The following is a 17,453-nucleotide window of genomic DNA, read 5'->3' as shown; positions in this document are numbered from 1 at the left end:
CATGAGTGGTTTATGGATTGAACCCATTGCTCATGTGTTTCTCTCATTGTCAGGCAGGTTCTTTATCACTAGTTTCACTTAGGAAGCCCCCACAAAACTTCAAAACAACCACAAAGCCACTGCAAATACTGAAGCATACGTTACAACTCCACATCTGGAAACAATATGTATGTCATCTACAGGCAATTTCAGTCCTTCAGTGGGAGTCATGTTCTCTTCTATCTTATAATGAATTAAAGAGTTACTGTGATATACTAGTCAGTAAACTTGGAGTCAGTTTTGAGAAAGTTCTGGATTCTAACTGTGAACTTAGGAACTATTTCTATTAAAATGGATCTAACAATGTCTATCCCACAAGGCTTTTTACATAGTCCAAGTATTATATATATATATATATATATATATATATACACACACACATATATGTATATATATATATATATATGAAAGTTTCAAAACAAATCTTAGCATGTTTTTTAGCTTCAAATAAATTTTAGTTACTTTCATTCCTAAAACAAAGCCTAATGACACAGAATAAAACATACCATGGAGAATGTGTAATCAGTCAGAGAAGAAGCTCTGAAACAGCCCTGAGGTGAAGGAGAACCACTTCCTTCCAAAAAAACTGGAAAATTTCCCAAGGGGAATGTCCTAGCTGCTTCTTAAAGAACAAGCAGAATTTAAATAGACAAGACTCTGTGCTTTACTGTGCTTTGCTTAGTCATTCAGTCGGGTCCAACTCTTCACGACTGCATGGTCTGTACCCCACCAGGCTCCTCTGTCCATGGGATTTCCCAAGCAAGAATACTGGAGTGGGTTTCCATTTCCTTCTCCAGAGGATCTTCCCGACCGGGGAATTGAATGGGGCTCTCCTGCATTGCAGGCGGATTCTTTACCAGCTGAGCTACCAGGGAAGCCCAAACTGTGTGTGAAGGAATATTCCCTCAGTCCACAAGTATTTTTTGAGTGTGGGTTTTTTGTTTGTTTGTTTGTTTGTTTGTTTTTTTCCTAGGCAGAGTCTGCATCCTAGAAACACAGTGGGCAAAATATTAAAGAAAGACTTTGTTCTTGGTTTATTTATTTTTTTGTTTTATTTTTAATTGGAGGATAATTGCTTTATAGCATTGTGTTGGTTTCTGCCAAACATCATCATGAATCAGCCACAGGTATACCTATGTCCCCTCCCTCTTCACTATCCCTCCACCTCCTTCCCCATCACTCCCCTCTAGGTTGTTACGGAGCTGAGAGACACAGATAATAGAAAAATCAAAGGGTAACCATTTCAGACAGCACTCTGAAGGAAACCAAATGGGGGGGGGGGGTGTTCAATAAAATTCTAAATTATGTGAGACATGAAATTATTGAAAGGAAAAGCATTCCAAAAATGCAGAATAAATGTCAATGGTCTGGGGTGGGGAAAAAAACAAAGACAAGGAAAAAAAAAAAAAAACCCAAACGGAAAGGTTGTAGGAAAAACAAAAAGACCAGTGCCAGTATGGCTAAAGCTAAGTGAGTAAACATTAACCAGTGGAAAATTAGAAAGCAATAATTTGATATTGAATACAGGGGACAGGAATGCTAGGCAAAGCTGATGTTTTAAGGTCACTGTCAGAAAAGATTCCTTGATTTAGGCAACTGTGAGAGTTAAAAATGCTCTGAGGGACCTAAGATGAAGTCCTTTGTATCTACTATTGTAATTGTTAAACTTTGCAACGTATGTAACCCAGAAATGATGGGAAAAGGGAAGAAATGGACTGCACCTTTCTGTGAGAATTCTGAGGCTCAGACTCCTCTGAAAACATTTAAAAGTACCAAAATCTGGTTCACTCATACTATTTATAAATATTCCATCACTATTTGTCAAATTAAGTGCTCTATTCATGATGTATTCTTGACTTTATAACAAGTTCCATACTGCACAGCTTTTCACTCTGCCCCCAGTCTTCCATTAAAGAGTAATTGCTGTGGCATTGAATGCACTGTGCGTGCTTAGTTGTTCATCCATGTCCAACTCTTTGTACGCCATAACTACCCTGCCAGGCTCCTCTGTCCGTGGGATTTTTCAGGCAAGAATACTGGAGTGGATTGCCATTTTCTTCTCCAGGGGATCTTCCTGACCCAGGGACTGAACTTGCATCTCCTGTGTCTCCTGCATTGAAGGTGAATTCTTTTACCTGTTGAGCCATCGGGGAAATTCCTGAATATATCATAGATGCCAATAAATACTGGTCAACAGTTTATTGTCTAAATATTCAGTTCTTGTCTCTTCTTGTTGTCGGTCAGTCGCTAAATTGTGTCCGACTCTTTGCAACCACACGGACTGCAGCACACCAGGCCTCCCTGTCCCTCACTATCTCCGGGAGTTTGCCTAAGTTCATGTCCATTGAATTGGTGATGCCATCCAACCGTCTCATCCTCATCTTATCTCCTACATATGTTAGATATCTTCCCCAAGACCTTCTCCCGGATTTGTTGAGTCTTTACACAATACACAATGGGATTCATCAGGGGTGGCAACAACAAGAATATGTCTGCAATAAGGATTATAGCAAGGGGGCTTTTGTGCTTGGCAAAGCGGTGCATGGCAGCCAGTGTAATAATGGGCACATAGAAAATGAGTACAGCACAGAAATGGGAGACACAAGTGTTAAGGGTCTTAAGTCTCTCTGCCAAAGATGCAATGCTGAGTACAGTCTTCAGAATCAGTGTATAAGAGAGAACAATGAGAGCCAAGTCCAGCATAGTACAGAGAGCAACAAAGAAACCATAGATAACATTGATCTTATTGTCAGAGCAGGCCAGCTTCATGGTATCCTGATGAAGACAGTATGAGTGAGAAAGGACATTCTTCTGACAATATTTCAATCTCCTTAGCATGAAAGGAAATGGAAGCACTAAGAGAAGGCTCCTGGTGGCTAAAATCGGTCCCATTTTAGCAACTCTGTTGTTAGTGAGGAGAGAATGATATCTCAGGGGATTGTGAATGGCAAGAAAGCGATCCAAAGACATGACCAGCAGTACTGAGGACTCCATGACTGTGAATCCATGGATGAAAAATTCTTGAGCAAAGCAGGCATTGGGTGAAATTTCCATGGCATTGAGCAAGAAGATTCTCAGCATGGTAGGGAGAGAGGAGAAGGACAGGCCCAGGTCAGAGATAGCCAAAATGGCAAGAAAATAATACATGGGTTCATGAAGTGAGGGCTCTGTCTTTATGATAAAGAGAATGGTACTGTTGCCCATGATGGCAACCAGATATAGGAGGCATATGGGAATGGAGATCCACTCGTGGGCATGTTCCAATCCTGGAATTCCAATCAGAAGGAAAAGCTGGACCTCAGAGTTATTGAGAACAGCCATGAGAAGTAAAAATATGAACTCTTTAGCCAGATCTGAAATCACATAAACAAAAAGCAGTAACGCTTTTCAATAAAGATTGGTGCCGGACAGGGGTGGGGAGGAGCAGGGGAAGATGAGCAGTTTTTCTTATACTATATACAGGAGCACATATTTGACATAATATTAATAAAAAGGAACTGCCAACATTTATCAAAAAGCCTTAAACATGTTCATGTTTTCTAACAAAGGAATTTTACTTACAGTAAATTATCCTAAGGTGGTCATTTTCCAACATTTCTAGCCAAATATGAAACTCATGTCAAAGCTGCTTTGACTGAGTTACTGACAGAGACTCAGAATCTTTTCTGCAGCTTTTCCACGTGATCTTCAGTAGCTCTCCTACACAGAGATCCCTGTAGATATCTACACTATGGTGAATATCAAGTGCTAGAAAGTAAATTTATAAACTAATTTATTTCTTAAATTTGTGATCTTGGTATTTATTACTCTATTTTATACATGAGCATAAACACCACTCTAGGCTCAAAAAATCATGAACAAGTACCTGTAATATATTAATATTGATGATATAGTGGTTTTCAAATGAAAAGCTAGGAGAAATGGAACATGGATACTCCCTTGGGAGTTATGTATCCATAATGCCTTCATTTTCCTACACAAAATATGATAGTTTCTAGCTCAAACACCTTTGGGCCACACTTCAAGTTATTATTATTTCAAGAGAAAATGTTGAAGCCATACATTAGTATCATATTCATCTTGTTTCTCTTGATCAATTATCTTATATTTTTATCTATGACTGAATTAGTCAAAGAAATTCTATGACTGAATTAGTCAAAGAAATTCAAAATGAAAAATATCCCAAACATTCCATTTACCTTTGTAAGTTAAAAATTTTAACTCCACCTATGCATTAAACTAAATACAATATTATAAAGTAATTAGCCTCCAATTAAAATAAATAAATTTAAATTTTAAAAAAGAAAAAAAGAAAAAAAATTTGATTTTATTGTTAATGTCTCCTACATGAATCTGAACAAACTGGGAGACAGTGATTAACGGGAGCCTAACTGCAAAGAATCGGACCCAATTTATCAACTGAACAATGTCATTAAAGAGTTCACAGATTATGTTTTCAAAGGTAAAATATACAGTCTTGCAGCTTATGAAATTTTTGAGCTTTAAGATATCCCAGTGTTGGATAATTGATATAAATTACCAGAGAAATGCACATATTTAAGCTAACCATCATAAATCCCATTTGTATTTGGTAAACATAAAGAATACATGCATATGTAAATACAACTTATTAAAGTAATAATTTCAATTGCACAAAAATAATGGCAAAACACAAAAATAAAGGGAGAGACAAAGGAAGTCAAGAGTTCATGTGATGCATTAACCTCATTAGAGAATTTATAAGTTCAAATTGCAAGAGATGAAAAATCATCAGTCTCCAAGGGAAAACATAGGGGACATTGGAAATAATTTGGCTAAATTGAAGTTTGATTGTGAATTGATATTTTATTTTATAATTCTTTAGAGGATAACCAAGAAAATGTAATAAATAGCCAGCAGCCCTTGGTTCATATTATATATCAACATTTTGGGGAATTTTCTATGCAGTTCTGTTTTGTCAGCTTGTAAACAAGCCTCACCTGCTGACTTGGAGCCCCTAAGCAGTCGGACAGATCTTATTTATCTCCCACCATGGCAGCAAGCCTCCTGCCAAGTCCAAAGAAAGTGCATGTTGGAGATGGTAGTAGATTTTCAAATGCTGTAAACCTTATTCTGTATGTAATCTGTCAAACTTTGCCTATTTAGCAAATTTTATGCTGATCCTTCCACCCCAGGAGGAAGTCCTCATTTCCCAAAAGCACATAACCCTTTCCTTTTTTGCTGTTTTTGGCTAAGAGGTGTTGCTTTTGGTCTTCCAGGGAATATTTCTGCTGTGCAGTTTTTACTCTAGTCTCTTCTATACTTTTATAATGTACTATTTTCATGTATACCTACCCAGCCAAACCCCCATCATATACACAGACTGCTACATAGTGTATAGATGGGATTTTATTTGTCTTCATGTATCTGCCATCAAAGTAGTTTCTAGATTATGAAAGTTTCTTGGGAGGCATGCGAAGAGTGAATGTGAGTGGAACAAATATAAGACATAGAAGCATTTCTCAGTGCCATCTCCCTTTCTTTTGTAGTGGTAAACAAGGGATATTTATGCTCAGTCCATTCATGTACACTTTCAGTGGTAAACTTGTTCTTATACACCATGCTTTTGAATACAGAGTCTGAATGTCAGGAAAAACAGCTCAACATAAATATTGGTCATCAATTCTGAAATATTGAACTGATAGTTGATATCTATGGTCATTGGAGTAGATGAGATCCCCTAGGAAACTATGCAAAATACAAAATTGAAATCTCAGATTGAACCCTGAAGAGTAGCAAGATTGTTGCGAGCATCTTGCTCAAGAATATCTGGACATCAGGAAGAAAAATTAAGAGAGTGAGATATAGTATATTCCCATGGAATATTTCAAGGAGATAGTCATCAATTCAAACATTGCCTAGATTTCTTAGAATTTCCATTCTTTAAGGTAAAAAATAAACCCTCAAATCTGATACAGAAACATCTGGATATATGTCTCATCTTTGCAGATTACCAGCTGTGTGAACTTGGGTAAGCTTCTGGTGTCTACTCTGCTGTTAAATATTATAAACAATAATATCTATCTAACATAGTTATCTTAGAAAGTCTGATATAGTTTTTGCATACTGAATATATTAGTAAGTATCAGCTACTATTATATATTTCAACAAAAATTTCCTAACATTTCTTCTTCACATCAAGTCCTAGACTGGCCAAAGAAGGTTTTTCATTTTTTCAGTTGACATTAAGGCTTGTTATTACTTTTTATATTATCCAATAAATGGGATCCTGCTAATATCAGATTTAATAAAATTATTTTTAACCTTCAGACCACACAACCCCATCCATACTCCTTTAACACACATACACACACACACACACACAGTCTCTCTCTCTCTCTCTCAAGCTACTTCTTCCTCCCCATAGTCAATTCTTCAGATATGAATTGTTTCACAAAGCCTTAGCTTAGGGTTTTCAAGCAGAGTTTTAACTACTTGCACATACCAATACTGGATGCTCAGTATATCCCTGAATGACAAGAGCAAGAAATTTCAACTTTAACATTTAATTTATCTAGATGCACCTACTTCTATTTCCCTCTGGGATGCAGCCCTTGGGTGGAATAAAAAGGTAGCCAGCTCTCTGTAATCTCCCAGGAAACTTAAGTAGAAAGGGTTTGACATAGTACATTAACTCTTTGGTACCCAGGAACTCCAATAGGAGCTAGAGACCAATTGAGGCAAAACACAATTAGAAAACTACTCAAGTTAAAAATATGCTGGAAATCATATTGATGAAGGATGCTTGATATGTGTCAGTCACAGAGACTCAGCAATATAGGCAAAAGAATAGGCTATTTGTTATCAAATATTTGAGTTCTAATTTGAGATCATACCACCTACCTTTTACTTCAGTTTAATCATCGACAAAATGGAAAAATAATACACAATTGGTCTCTAGCTCCTATTGGAGTACTGACATCAAAGATTTCAAGGAAGGAAAGGAAGCCAGGTTGAAAGAAGAAGGGGGAGGAGGCGGGAGGTGGGGATGGGAAAGGGGTGGCCTTACAGACATCTCCTGCCACCTACAGATACCCAGGCATTATGGGACTTTTTCCTGGGCCTCCAGAGAAGGGAGAACTGGAACTCGGCCCTACCAGATATCAGACCATACCAGAACCAGAATTCAAGTTCTCTGCCAAGAGGAAGTGATCAGTCTCCAATCCTCAGCTCAGGCTGAGGGCCCTTCGACCAGATTCCTGTGTCCAGGAGTGGGGGACTAGAAAAACAGGGAAGAATAGGAAGGGTTAAGGAGAGGAAAGAGAGAGGGAAGGGAAGAGAGGTCAATAAACTCTCTTGTTCCTTATCCCCTCTCTATTGAGCCTTCCTCCCCTCCCCCTCCCCCACCATTTTAGGTCAACACAGAGCTCCAGGCTGGAGGCCGCCTTGGGTTATACAGCAACTTTTCACTGGATATCTGTTTTACATACATAGTGTATATACTTCAGTGCTTTCTTCCATTTGTCCCACTCTCTTCTTCCCCTACTGTATCCACAAGCCCATTTTCTACATGTGTGTCTCCATTTCTTCCCTGTAAATAGGTTCATCGGTATCATTTTTCTAGATTGCATATATATGCATTAATATATGACATTTGCTTTTCTCTTTCTGACTTGCTTTACTCTGTATAACAAATTCTAGGTTCATCCATCTCACCAGAACTAACTCAAATTTGTTCTTTTTATAGATGAGTAATATTCCATTGTATATATGTACCACAGCTTCTTTATACATTCATCCAGAGATGCACATCTAGGTTGCTTCCACCACATGGGTATTGTAAATAATGCTGCGATGAACATTGGGGTACATTGTGTCTTTTAGAATTGTGGCTTTCTCAGGGTATATGCCCAGTAGTAGGATTTTGGGGTGGGGTAGAATATATTAATTCATAGGCAGAATCTGATAAGTTAAGGTTGCATACCATAACCCAAGGAGCAACCACAAAAAAACAGAAACAAAAAAGTATAGCCAAACAGTCAACTGAATAAATAAAATGGAATATCAAAACTTACTTGAACTGATTTGATTTAAAGATTCAAAAGAAGTGGGTGAGTAAAGTTGTGACAGAGAAGAGAAAACAGATGACATAATGAGGAAACAAAAAAAATAATGACAAACAAACAATCAAAGTATCAATAATTGTATTAACTATATTGGGCTAATGGAGAAGGAAATGGCAACCCACTCCAGTATTCTTGCCTGGAGAATCCCAAGGAAGGAGGAGCCTGGTGGGCTACAGTCCACTGGGCTAAAGATTCCAAAGAACTCTTGTCACACAAGATTAAAAAACATTCTGACTACATACATTGCATGATAAATAAAAAGACACAGATAAGTTTAGTGTAAAAGGATGGGGAAAATGTCATGCATTCCAATACCAATTGAATATGACCATAAATTCCAGGGCACATAGGATTTAAAGCAAGAAAAGGCAGAGGAACAAGAGATCAAATTGCCAACATCCATTGGATCATTGAAAAAGAAAGAGTTCCAGAAAAATAACAATTTCTGATTTATTGACTATGCCAAAGCCTTTGATTGTGTGAACCACAACAAACTTGGGAAAATTCTTAAAGAAATGGGAATACCAGACCACCTTACCTGCCTCTTGAGAAATCTGTGTGCAGGTCAGGAAGCAATAGTTAGAACTGGACATGGAACAACAGACTGGTTCCAAATTGGGAAAGGAGCACATCAAGGCTGGATATTGTTACCCGGAATATTTAACTTATATGCAGAGTTCAGTTCAGTTCAGTCACTTAGTCGTGTCCGACTCTTTGCGACCCCATGAATCGCAGCAAGCCAGGTCTCCCTGTCCATCACCAACTCCCAGAGTTCACTCAGACTCACATCCATCGAGTCAGTGATGCCATCCAGCCATCTCATCCTCTGTCATCCCCTTCTCCTCCTGCCCCCAATCCCTCCCAGCATCAGAGTCTTTTCCAATGAGTCAACTCTTCACAGGAGGTGGCCAAAGGACTGGAGTTTCAGCTTCAGCATCAGTCTTTCCAATGAACATCTCCTTTAGGATGGACTGGTTGGATCTCCTTGCAGTCCAAGGAACTCTCAAGAGTCTTCTCCAACACCACAGTTCAAAAGCATCAATTCTTCAGCGCTCAGCCTTCTTCACAGTCCAACTCTCACATCCATATATGACCATAAGAAATCAGAAGAAATGCTGGGTTGGATAAAGCACAAGCTGGAATCAAGATTTCTGGGAGAAATATCAATAACCTCAGATATGAAGATGACACCACCCTTATGGCAGAAAGTGAAGAGGAACTAAAAAGCCTCTTGATGAAAGTGAAAGTGGAGAGTGAAAAAGTTGGCTGAAGACTCAACATTCAGAAAACTAAAATCATGGCATCTGGTCCCATCACTTCTTGGGAAATAGATGGGCAAACAGTGGAAACAGTGTCAGACTTTATTTTATGGGGCTCCAAAATCTCTGCATATGGTGACTGCAGCCATGAAATTAAAAGACACTTGTTCCTTGGAAGAAAAATTATGACCAACCTAGACAGCATATTAAAAAGCAGAGACATTACTTTGCCAACAAAGTCCGTCTAGTCAAGACTATGGTTTTTCCAGTAGTTATGTATGGATATGCAAGCTAAGCACTGAAGAATTGATGCTTCTGAACTGTGTTGTTGGAGAAGACTCTTGAGAGTCCCTTGGACTGCAAGGAAACCAGTCCATCCTAAAGTAAATCAGTCCTGAATATTCTTTGGAAGGACTGATGCTGAAGCTGAAACTCCAATACTTTGGCCACCTGATGTGAAGAACTGACTCATTTGAGAAGACTGTGATGCTGGGAAAGATTGAAGGAGGGCAGAGAAGGGGCCGATAGAGGATGAGATGATTGGATGGCATCACCAATTCAATGGTCATGAGTTTGAGTAATCTTCGAGAGTTGGTAATGGACAGAGAGGCCTGGCATGCTGCAGTCCAGTTCAGTTCAGTTCAGAAGCTCAATCGTGTCCGACTCTTTGTGACCCCATGAATTGCAGCACACCAGGCCTCCCTGTCCATCACCAACTCCCAGAGTTCACTCAAACTCATATCCATTGAGTTCACTCAAACTCATTTCCATCCAGCCATCTCATCCTCTGTCGTCCCCTTCTCCTCCTGCCCCCAATCCCTCCCAGCATCAGAGACTTTTCCAATGAGTCAGCTCTTCGCATGAGGTGGCCAAAGTACTGGAGTTTCAGCTTTAGCATCATTCCTTCCAAAGAACACCCAGGACCAACCTCCTTTACAATGGACTGGTTGGATCTCCTTGCAGTCCAAAGGACTCTCAAGAGTCTTCTCCAACACCACACTTCAAAAGCATCAATTCTTCAGCGCTCAGCTTTCTTAATAGTCCAACTGTCACATCCATACATGACCACTGGAAAAACCATAGCCTTGACTAGACGGACCTTTGTTGGCAAAGTAATGTCTCTGCTTTTGAATATGCTATCTAGGTTGGTTATAACTTTCTTTCAAAGGAGTAAGCGTCTTTTCATCTCATGACTGCAATCACCATCTGCAGTGATTTTGGAGCCCCAAAAAATAAAGTCTGACACTGTTTCTACTGTTTCCACATCTATTTCCCATGAAGTGATGGGACCAGACGCCATGATCCATGTGGTCACAAAGAGTTGGACATGACTGAGCGACTGAACTGAACTGAAGTGAACTGCATCACCAAGTTAAAAGGAAACATTTTGCAGTGATAAAACTCTCCAAAACCTGTGGAATATTGCAGTCTGACCTTTTCATGTTCTTATGGGAACCAGTGAGTTAAAACTACAATCCTGTATCAGGCTCTCTTCTGGGAATTTCTAGGAAGTTTATCGGGGAAATCATTTGTTTACAGAGGATAGCAGAGCTATAGGAATTGGTGTACCATAAGCACAAAACTCAAAAGACAGCTCAAAGAGTGATCTGTAGATGAAGGTTGGTCAACATATGCGGTGCACTGAGGCTGAGAAGCCTCTAGCCTAAAATCATTTCTGTTTCACTGTGTGGTTACATGGTAAGTGCAGGAGGGCCCTAACATAGCATTGTCTTATAATATGGCTTTGTATAGTGAGTATGTCTGAAACATGGAAACTATGAACTGGGCCTTAGAGTGGATAATGAATAAGGATGACTTATTGACATAGGAAGCGCTCAAAGGTAAAAAACAAAAACAAAAAAGATTGCAATGGGGAGAAATGGGTAGGAGAGCTTCTCTTGGTGATATGTTTACCTGATAGGAAGATACTTTTAACTTAAATTTGGAGAAGAAGCTATGAAAATGTAAAAATGCACTAAAATGCTTTTAGCCATCCATTGCCACTGTTCAGTTCACCTTTCTATGGTTCATCTGAGAAAGCATCCAGTTGTTCATGCACAGTTAGACAAAACGCTGGATAGAGTTGGAACTCTGTGGGATAGGAACTGGGAAATAGGCAGACTCATCAGCTGAAAGAGTGAAATGTATTCGTCTAAGCAAAGACTAGTAAGGTAGACATGGGTACAGAAGTCAGGCCATGGATGACAGGATCTTAGTCACTAGACTCAAATCAGAGGAGAGGACTTTATTTGGTCTTGGAAGAAAGGGCAGGTGAGAGGATATTACAGCCTCATGTTAATTGGAAGAGGGGCCTGGAAACTATCTAGCTACTCCAGGTAAGTGGTACGTGACTGCAAGGAAAGTACTGTAAGGTGCAGTATAAGACAGTCCTTAGTGTTCAGCCAGAGAATAAGACACACCTGGGTTTGAATTCTAGTTCCATCCATGACTGGGGCTTTCCAGAAGGTGCAGTGGTAAAGAATCCACCTGCCAACACAGGAAACACAGGGGATGCAGGTTCGATCCCTGGGTCAGGAAGACCTCCTGGAGTAGGGAATGGCAACCCACTCCAGTGTTCTTGCCTGTAAAATTCGATGGACATAGGAGCCTGTTGGGTTACAGTACATGGAGTCGCAAAGAGTTAGACACCACTAAGTATGCAGCACATATATGGATATCTATCCAAGATTAGCTATGTATTTCTTTTTTAATTTATAAAACAGAGATAATAGCAGTACCTGCTTCACAAGGTTTCTCTGAGAATTAAATAAAGTGTATATAAAGAGTCTGAGATATCATTCATCTTAGAGATAGTATCCCTAAATTTTAATTCTTTTTAGTAATAACATGTAGGACTGTCTCTCAAGGCAATAAATTTACTTGAACATCTTGAGTAATTTCTCCACATGAGTCACTGCACTTGAGAAACAAATGCAAATGGCCCTTTATACGCTAGTAAAGTAATGCTCATTCTCCAAGCCATCCTTCAACAATACGAGAACCGTGAACTTCCAGATGTTCAAGCTGGTTTTAGAAAAGGCAGAGGAACCAGAGATCAAGTTGCCAACATCCACTGGATCATCAAAAAAGCAAGAGAGTTCCAGAAAAACATTGATTTCTGCTTTATTGACTATGCCAAAGCCTTTGACTGTGTGGATTACTATGAACTGTGGAAAATTCTGAAAGAGATGGGAATGCCAGACCACCTGACCTGCCTCTTGAGAAATCTATATGCAAGTCAGGAAGCAACAGTTAGAACTGGACATGGAACAACAGACTGGTTCCAAATAGGAAAAGGAGTACATCAAGGCTGTATATTGTCACCCTGCTTATTTAACTTATATGCAGAATACATCATGAAAAATGCTGGGCTGAAGGAAGCACAGCTGAAATCAAGATTGCCAGGAGAAATATCAATAACCTCAGATATGGAGATGACACCACCCTTATGGCAGAAAGTGAAGAGGAACTAAAAAGCCTCCTGATGAAAGTGAAAGAAGAGAGTGAAAAAGTTGGCTTAAAGCTCAACATTCAGAAAACTAAGATAATGCCATCTGGTCCCATCACTTCATGAGAAATAGATGGGCAAACAGTGGAAACAGTGTCAGTTTTATTTTGGGGGGCTAAAAAAACATTGCAGATGGTGATTGAAGCCATGAAATTAAAAGATACTTACTCCTTGGAAGGAAAATTGGACCAACCTAGATAGCATATTAAAAAGCAGAGACATTACTTTGCCAACAAAGGTCTGTCTAGTCAAGGCTATGGTTTTTCCAGTGGTCGTGTATGGATGTGAGAGTTGGACTGTGAAGAAAGCTGAGTGCTGAAGAATTGATGCTTTTGAACTGTGGTGTTGGAGAAGACTTTTGAGAGTCCCTTGGACTGCAAGGAGCTCCAACCAGTCCATCCTAAAGGAGACCAGTCCTGGGTGTTCATTGGAAGGACTGATGCTGAAGCTGAAGCTCCAATATTTTGGCCACCTCATGCGAAGAGCTGACTCATTGGAAAAGACCCTGTGCTGGGAGGGATTGGGGGCTGGAGGAGAAGGGGATGGCAGAGGATGAGATGGCTGGATGGCATCACTGACTCGATGGACATGAGTTTGGGTAAACTCCGGTAGTTGGTGATGGACAGGGAGCCCTGGCGTGCTGCAGTTCATGGGGTCGCAAAGAGTCAGACACGACTGAGAGACTGAACTGAACTGAACTGATTGTTAGTAGGAGGTTTATTATGTTTCAGACTGATCAGGACTTTGCCAATTGTCTCTTATCCTCAAAGAAATTCTGCTATTTTACTATTTCCTGTTCATCAGTAAGTGTATGAAACTTCACAGATAAATATTTATTTTTAAGTTCACATAAAAATGGAACAAATATTTTGAAAGTGAAACTGTAAAAATTGTCTAAAGAATGTTTCAGTTCAGTTCAGTTCAGTTCAGATGCTCAGTCGTATCCAACTCTTTGCGATCCCATGAATAGCAGCATGCCAGGCCTCCCTGTCCATCACTAACTCCCGGAGTTCACTCAGACTCACATCCATTGAGTCAGTGATGCCATTCAGCCATCTCATCCTCTGTCGACCCCTTCTTCTCCTGCCCCAATCCCTCCCAGCATCAAAGTCTTTTCCAATGAGTCAACTCTTCGCATGAGGTGGCCAAAGTACTGGAGTTTCAGCTTTAGTATCATTCCTTCCAAAGAAATCCCAGGGCTGATCTCCTTCAGAATGGACCGGTTGGATCTCCTTGCAGTCCAAGGGACTCTCAAGAGTCTTCTCCAACACCACAGTTCAAAAGCATCAATTCTTCGGCGCTCAGCCTTCTTCACAGTCCAACTCTCACATCCATACATGACCACAGGGAAAACCATAGCCTTGACTAGACGGACCTTAGTTGGCAAAGTAATGTCTCTGCTTTTGAATATACTATCTAGGTTGCTCATAACTTTTCTTCCAAGGAGTAAGCGTCTTTCAATTTCGTGGCTGCAGTCACCATCTGCAGTGATTTTGGAGCCTGAAAAAATAAAGTCTGGCATTGTTTCCACTGTTTTCCCATCTATTTCCCATGAAGTGATGGGACCGGATGCCAAGATCTTCGTTTTCTGAATGTTGAGCTTTAAGCCAACTCTTTCACTCTCCTCTTTCACTTTCATCAAGAAGCTTTTGAGTTCCTCTTCACTTTCTGCCATAAGGGTGGTGTCATCTGCATATCTGAGGTGATTGATATATCTCCCAGCAATCTTGATTCCAGGTTGTGTTTCTTCCAGTCCAGCGTTTCTCAGGATGTACTCTGCATAGGAGTTAAATAAACAGGGTGACAATATACAGCCTTGACATACTCCTTTTCCTATTTGGAACCAGTCTGTTGTTCCATGTCCAGTTCTAACTGTTGCTTCCTGACCTGCATATAGATTTCTCAAGAGGCAGATCAGGTGGTCTGGTATTCCCATCTCTTTCAGAATTTTCCACAGTTTATTGTGATCCACACAGTCAAAGGCTTTGGCATAGTCAGTAAAGCAGAAATAGGTATTTTTCTGGAACTCTCTTGCTTTTTCCGTGATCCTAGCACAGAGTAATAGTTTCTGATGTTTTCTCTTTTTAATCTCTTCAACATATTTGTTCCTTTTTCCCCTCTTTCAGCTTGTTAAGAGCCATCTCTCATCTTCATCTCTTGATCTGACTGAGCAAGTGTTGATTTTGTACCTTCACGTTGTCACAGTTGATTCTACTTGGTGGATGGTGCTATCAACAGTGCTAGCAAGTTCTACAGAGAGCTTGCAAGTGAAATCAGCTTTAGAAGGCTGGCCTGAAAAGTGTTTGGAGCAAGCATCTCTGGAAATTGGAGAAACCACTTCCTAACTGCTTTACTAAAATCTATTTTTTGCCATTTTTTCTTCTTTCCTTCTTAATTCTATGTTCATTTTGGATCAAGCAGAAAGAGCTACCCTATAGTTCAGCCTGACTGTATAAATTGTTTAATTAGATTATACATGGGGAGGGGCAAAAACTAATAATAGAAGGGGAATTTATTTGCAGGACATATCTTTATTTGGGTACTTTTTTTCTCAGGACCTGATGGGGAAATGTGACATCCATCCATGGTTCTCCTTGTCAGTTAACATTATCTGACTATATTATCAATAGTCTGTTTTTAAGAAATACCTCATTCTTTTATTCTATTATGAGAAGTCTTTCAAAACTTCTTTATTCCTTGTTCTTTTATGAGAAGTCTTTCAAAACTGTGTTTTCTCTGTTTATGTCTCAGACAAAAGTGCTGAAAGAAGGGAGAAGTGCATAACAGACCTATGCTGAAAGTGCCATTTCAGATCTGGGAATAAATACTTTCCAATCAATTTATCATGCACAATCTCAATTCCTCTAAGGCGGAGATCACCACCTTCTTCCTGATTGGAATCCCAGGACTGGAGCATGTTCACATATGGATCTCTGTTCCCATCTGCCTCATGTACCTGGTGGCCATCCTTGGAAATTGCACCATCCTCTTCATGATCAGGACAGAGCCCTCACTCCATGCACCCATGTACTATTTCCTTTCCACGTTGGCTGTCTCTGACCTGGGACTGTCCCGCTCATCCCTCCCCACTATGCTGCAGATCTTTGCTCTCAATGCTACAGGAATTTCCCCAAGTGCCTGCTTTGCTCAAGAATTCTTTATCCATGGATTCACAAATCTGGAGTCCTCAGTGCTCCTGGGATTTGGCCATCTGCAACCCCCTGAGATACAGCTCCATCCTCCCCAATGCCAGAGTGGCCAAAATGGGTCTGGTGTTTTTCATTAAAAGCATGCTCTTAGTGCTCCCATTTCCTTTCACTCTTAAAAGATTGACCTACTGTAGGAAGAGCCTACTTTCTCATTCTCACTGTCTCCATCAAGATGTCATGAAGCTTGCCTGCGTGGACAACACAGTCCACTCTTTCTATGGCTTCTTTGTTGCTCTCTGTGTGATGACAGACAGCGTCTTCATTGCTGTGTTCTATGTATTCATATGCATCCCTGGGTCAGGAAGATCCCCTGGAGAAGGAAATGCCACCCCACCAGTACTCTTGCCTGGAGAATCCCATGGACAGAGAAGCCTGGTAGACTACAGTCCATGGGATCACAAAGAGTCGGACACGACTCAGCAACTTCACTTTCTTTCACTTCACTTATGTATTCATCCTGAAGACCGTGATGGGAATTGGATTCTATAAGGAGCAGCTCAAGGCCCTCAGCACCTGTGTCTCCCACATCTGTGCTGTGCTCACCTTCTACATGCCCATCATCTCTTTGGCTTCCATGCACCTCTTTGGCAAGCTCAAGTGCCCAGTGGCCATGATCCTCATTGCTGACATTTTCTTGCTAGTGCCGCTTCAGATGAATCCCATTGTCTACTGTGTGAAGACACAGCAAATTCGTGAGAAGGTTCTGGGGAAATTTGGTCTAAAATAAAGGAATGGGGAAAAGTGAGGCAGGGTCAGCCAGGTTCAGGGAATAAAACAATACCTTTCTAAGCAAAGTATTATGGATGGGTCATTCTTATCTTTCCTAATCATGATTGTAATCAGTACAACAACATATGGTCTGGGCATTGAGGTCTGTGAGCTTAGGACTTACATGGGCATTGATAGGTATGTATGGGATAATTCTGTAATATAATTAAAATCATGAACCAATACATGGAAGTGGAATTTTAGTTACAGTGTTTACAACACAAGGATGTAAAAATGGAAGTAGAGATTGTTTTCCCTTATAGAGAATGAATATCAGAGGAGCTGGAGTCTAAAGACATTACTCCAAACCAGTTACTGATTACCTTTCCTGCAGTCTTCAGACATGTATTTACTGTGGGGCCTCAATTTAAATTCTTGATTTCCCATTTAAATTTAAAAAGTCTGTTTTCCAAATATGAGTTGCTTATGTATTTTCTCCCTTTGCTCTACATTGGGTTATAGTTGATTTGGGCTTCCCTTGTGGCTCAGCTGGTAAAGAATCTGCCTGCAATGTGCGAGACCTGGGTTTGATCTCTGGGTTGGGAAGATCCCCTGGAGAAGGGAG

General features: G+C 40.1%; 1 protein-coding gene and 1 pseudogene across 1 annotated transcript; one reads left to right on the top strand and one right to left on the bottom strand.

Moving 5' to 3' along the window:
- LOC102180331 (olfactory receptor 51A7) lies at nucleotides 2,420–3,392 on the bottom strand. Its single transcript, XM_005689827.2, has one exon. The coding sequence runs from the start codon at nucleotides 3,358–3,360 to the stop codon at nucleotides 2,422–2,424; it is 939 nt and encodes a 312-aa protein (XP_005689884.2). The 5' UTR covers nucleotides 3,361–3,392; the 3' UTR covers nucleotides 2,420–2,421.
- LOC102180610 lies at nucleotides 15,757–16,847 on the top strand (annotated as a pseudogene).

The sequence above is a fragment of the Capra hircus genome, chromosome 15 (genome assembly GCF_001704415.2).
Source record: "Capra hircus breed San Clemente chromosome 15, ASM170441v1, whole genome shotgun sequence".
Taxonomy (NCBI): Eukaryota; Metazoa; Chordata; class Mammalia; order Artiodactyla; family Bovidae; genus Capra; species Capra hircus.
This window is presented reverse-complemented; position numbering and strand designations above follow the sequence as displayed.

Excerpts from the sequence above, each read along its gene's own strand:
- LOC102180331 (XM_005689827.2), bottom strand. The coding sequence starts at position 3,360 with ATGGCTGTTCTCAATAACTCTGAGGTCCAGCTTTTCCTTCTGATTGGA.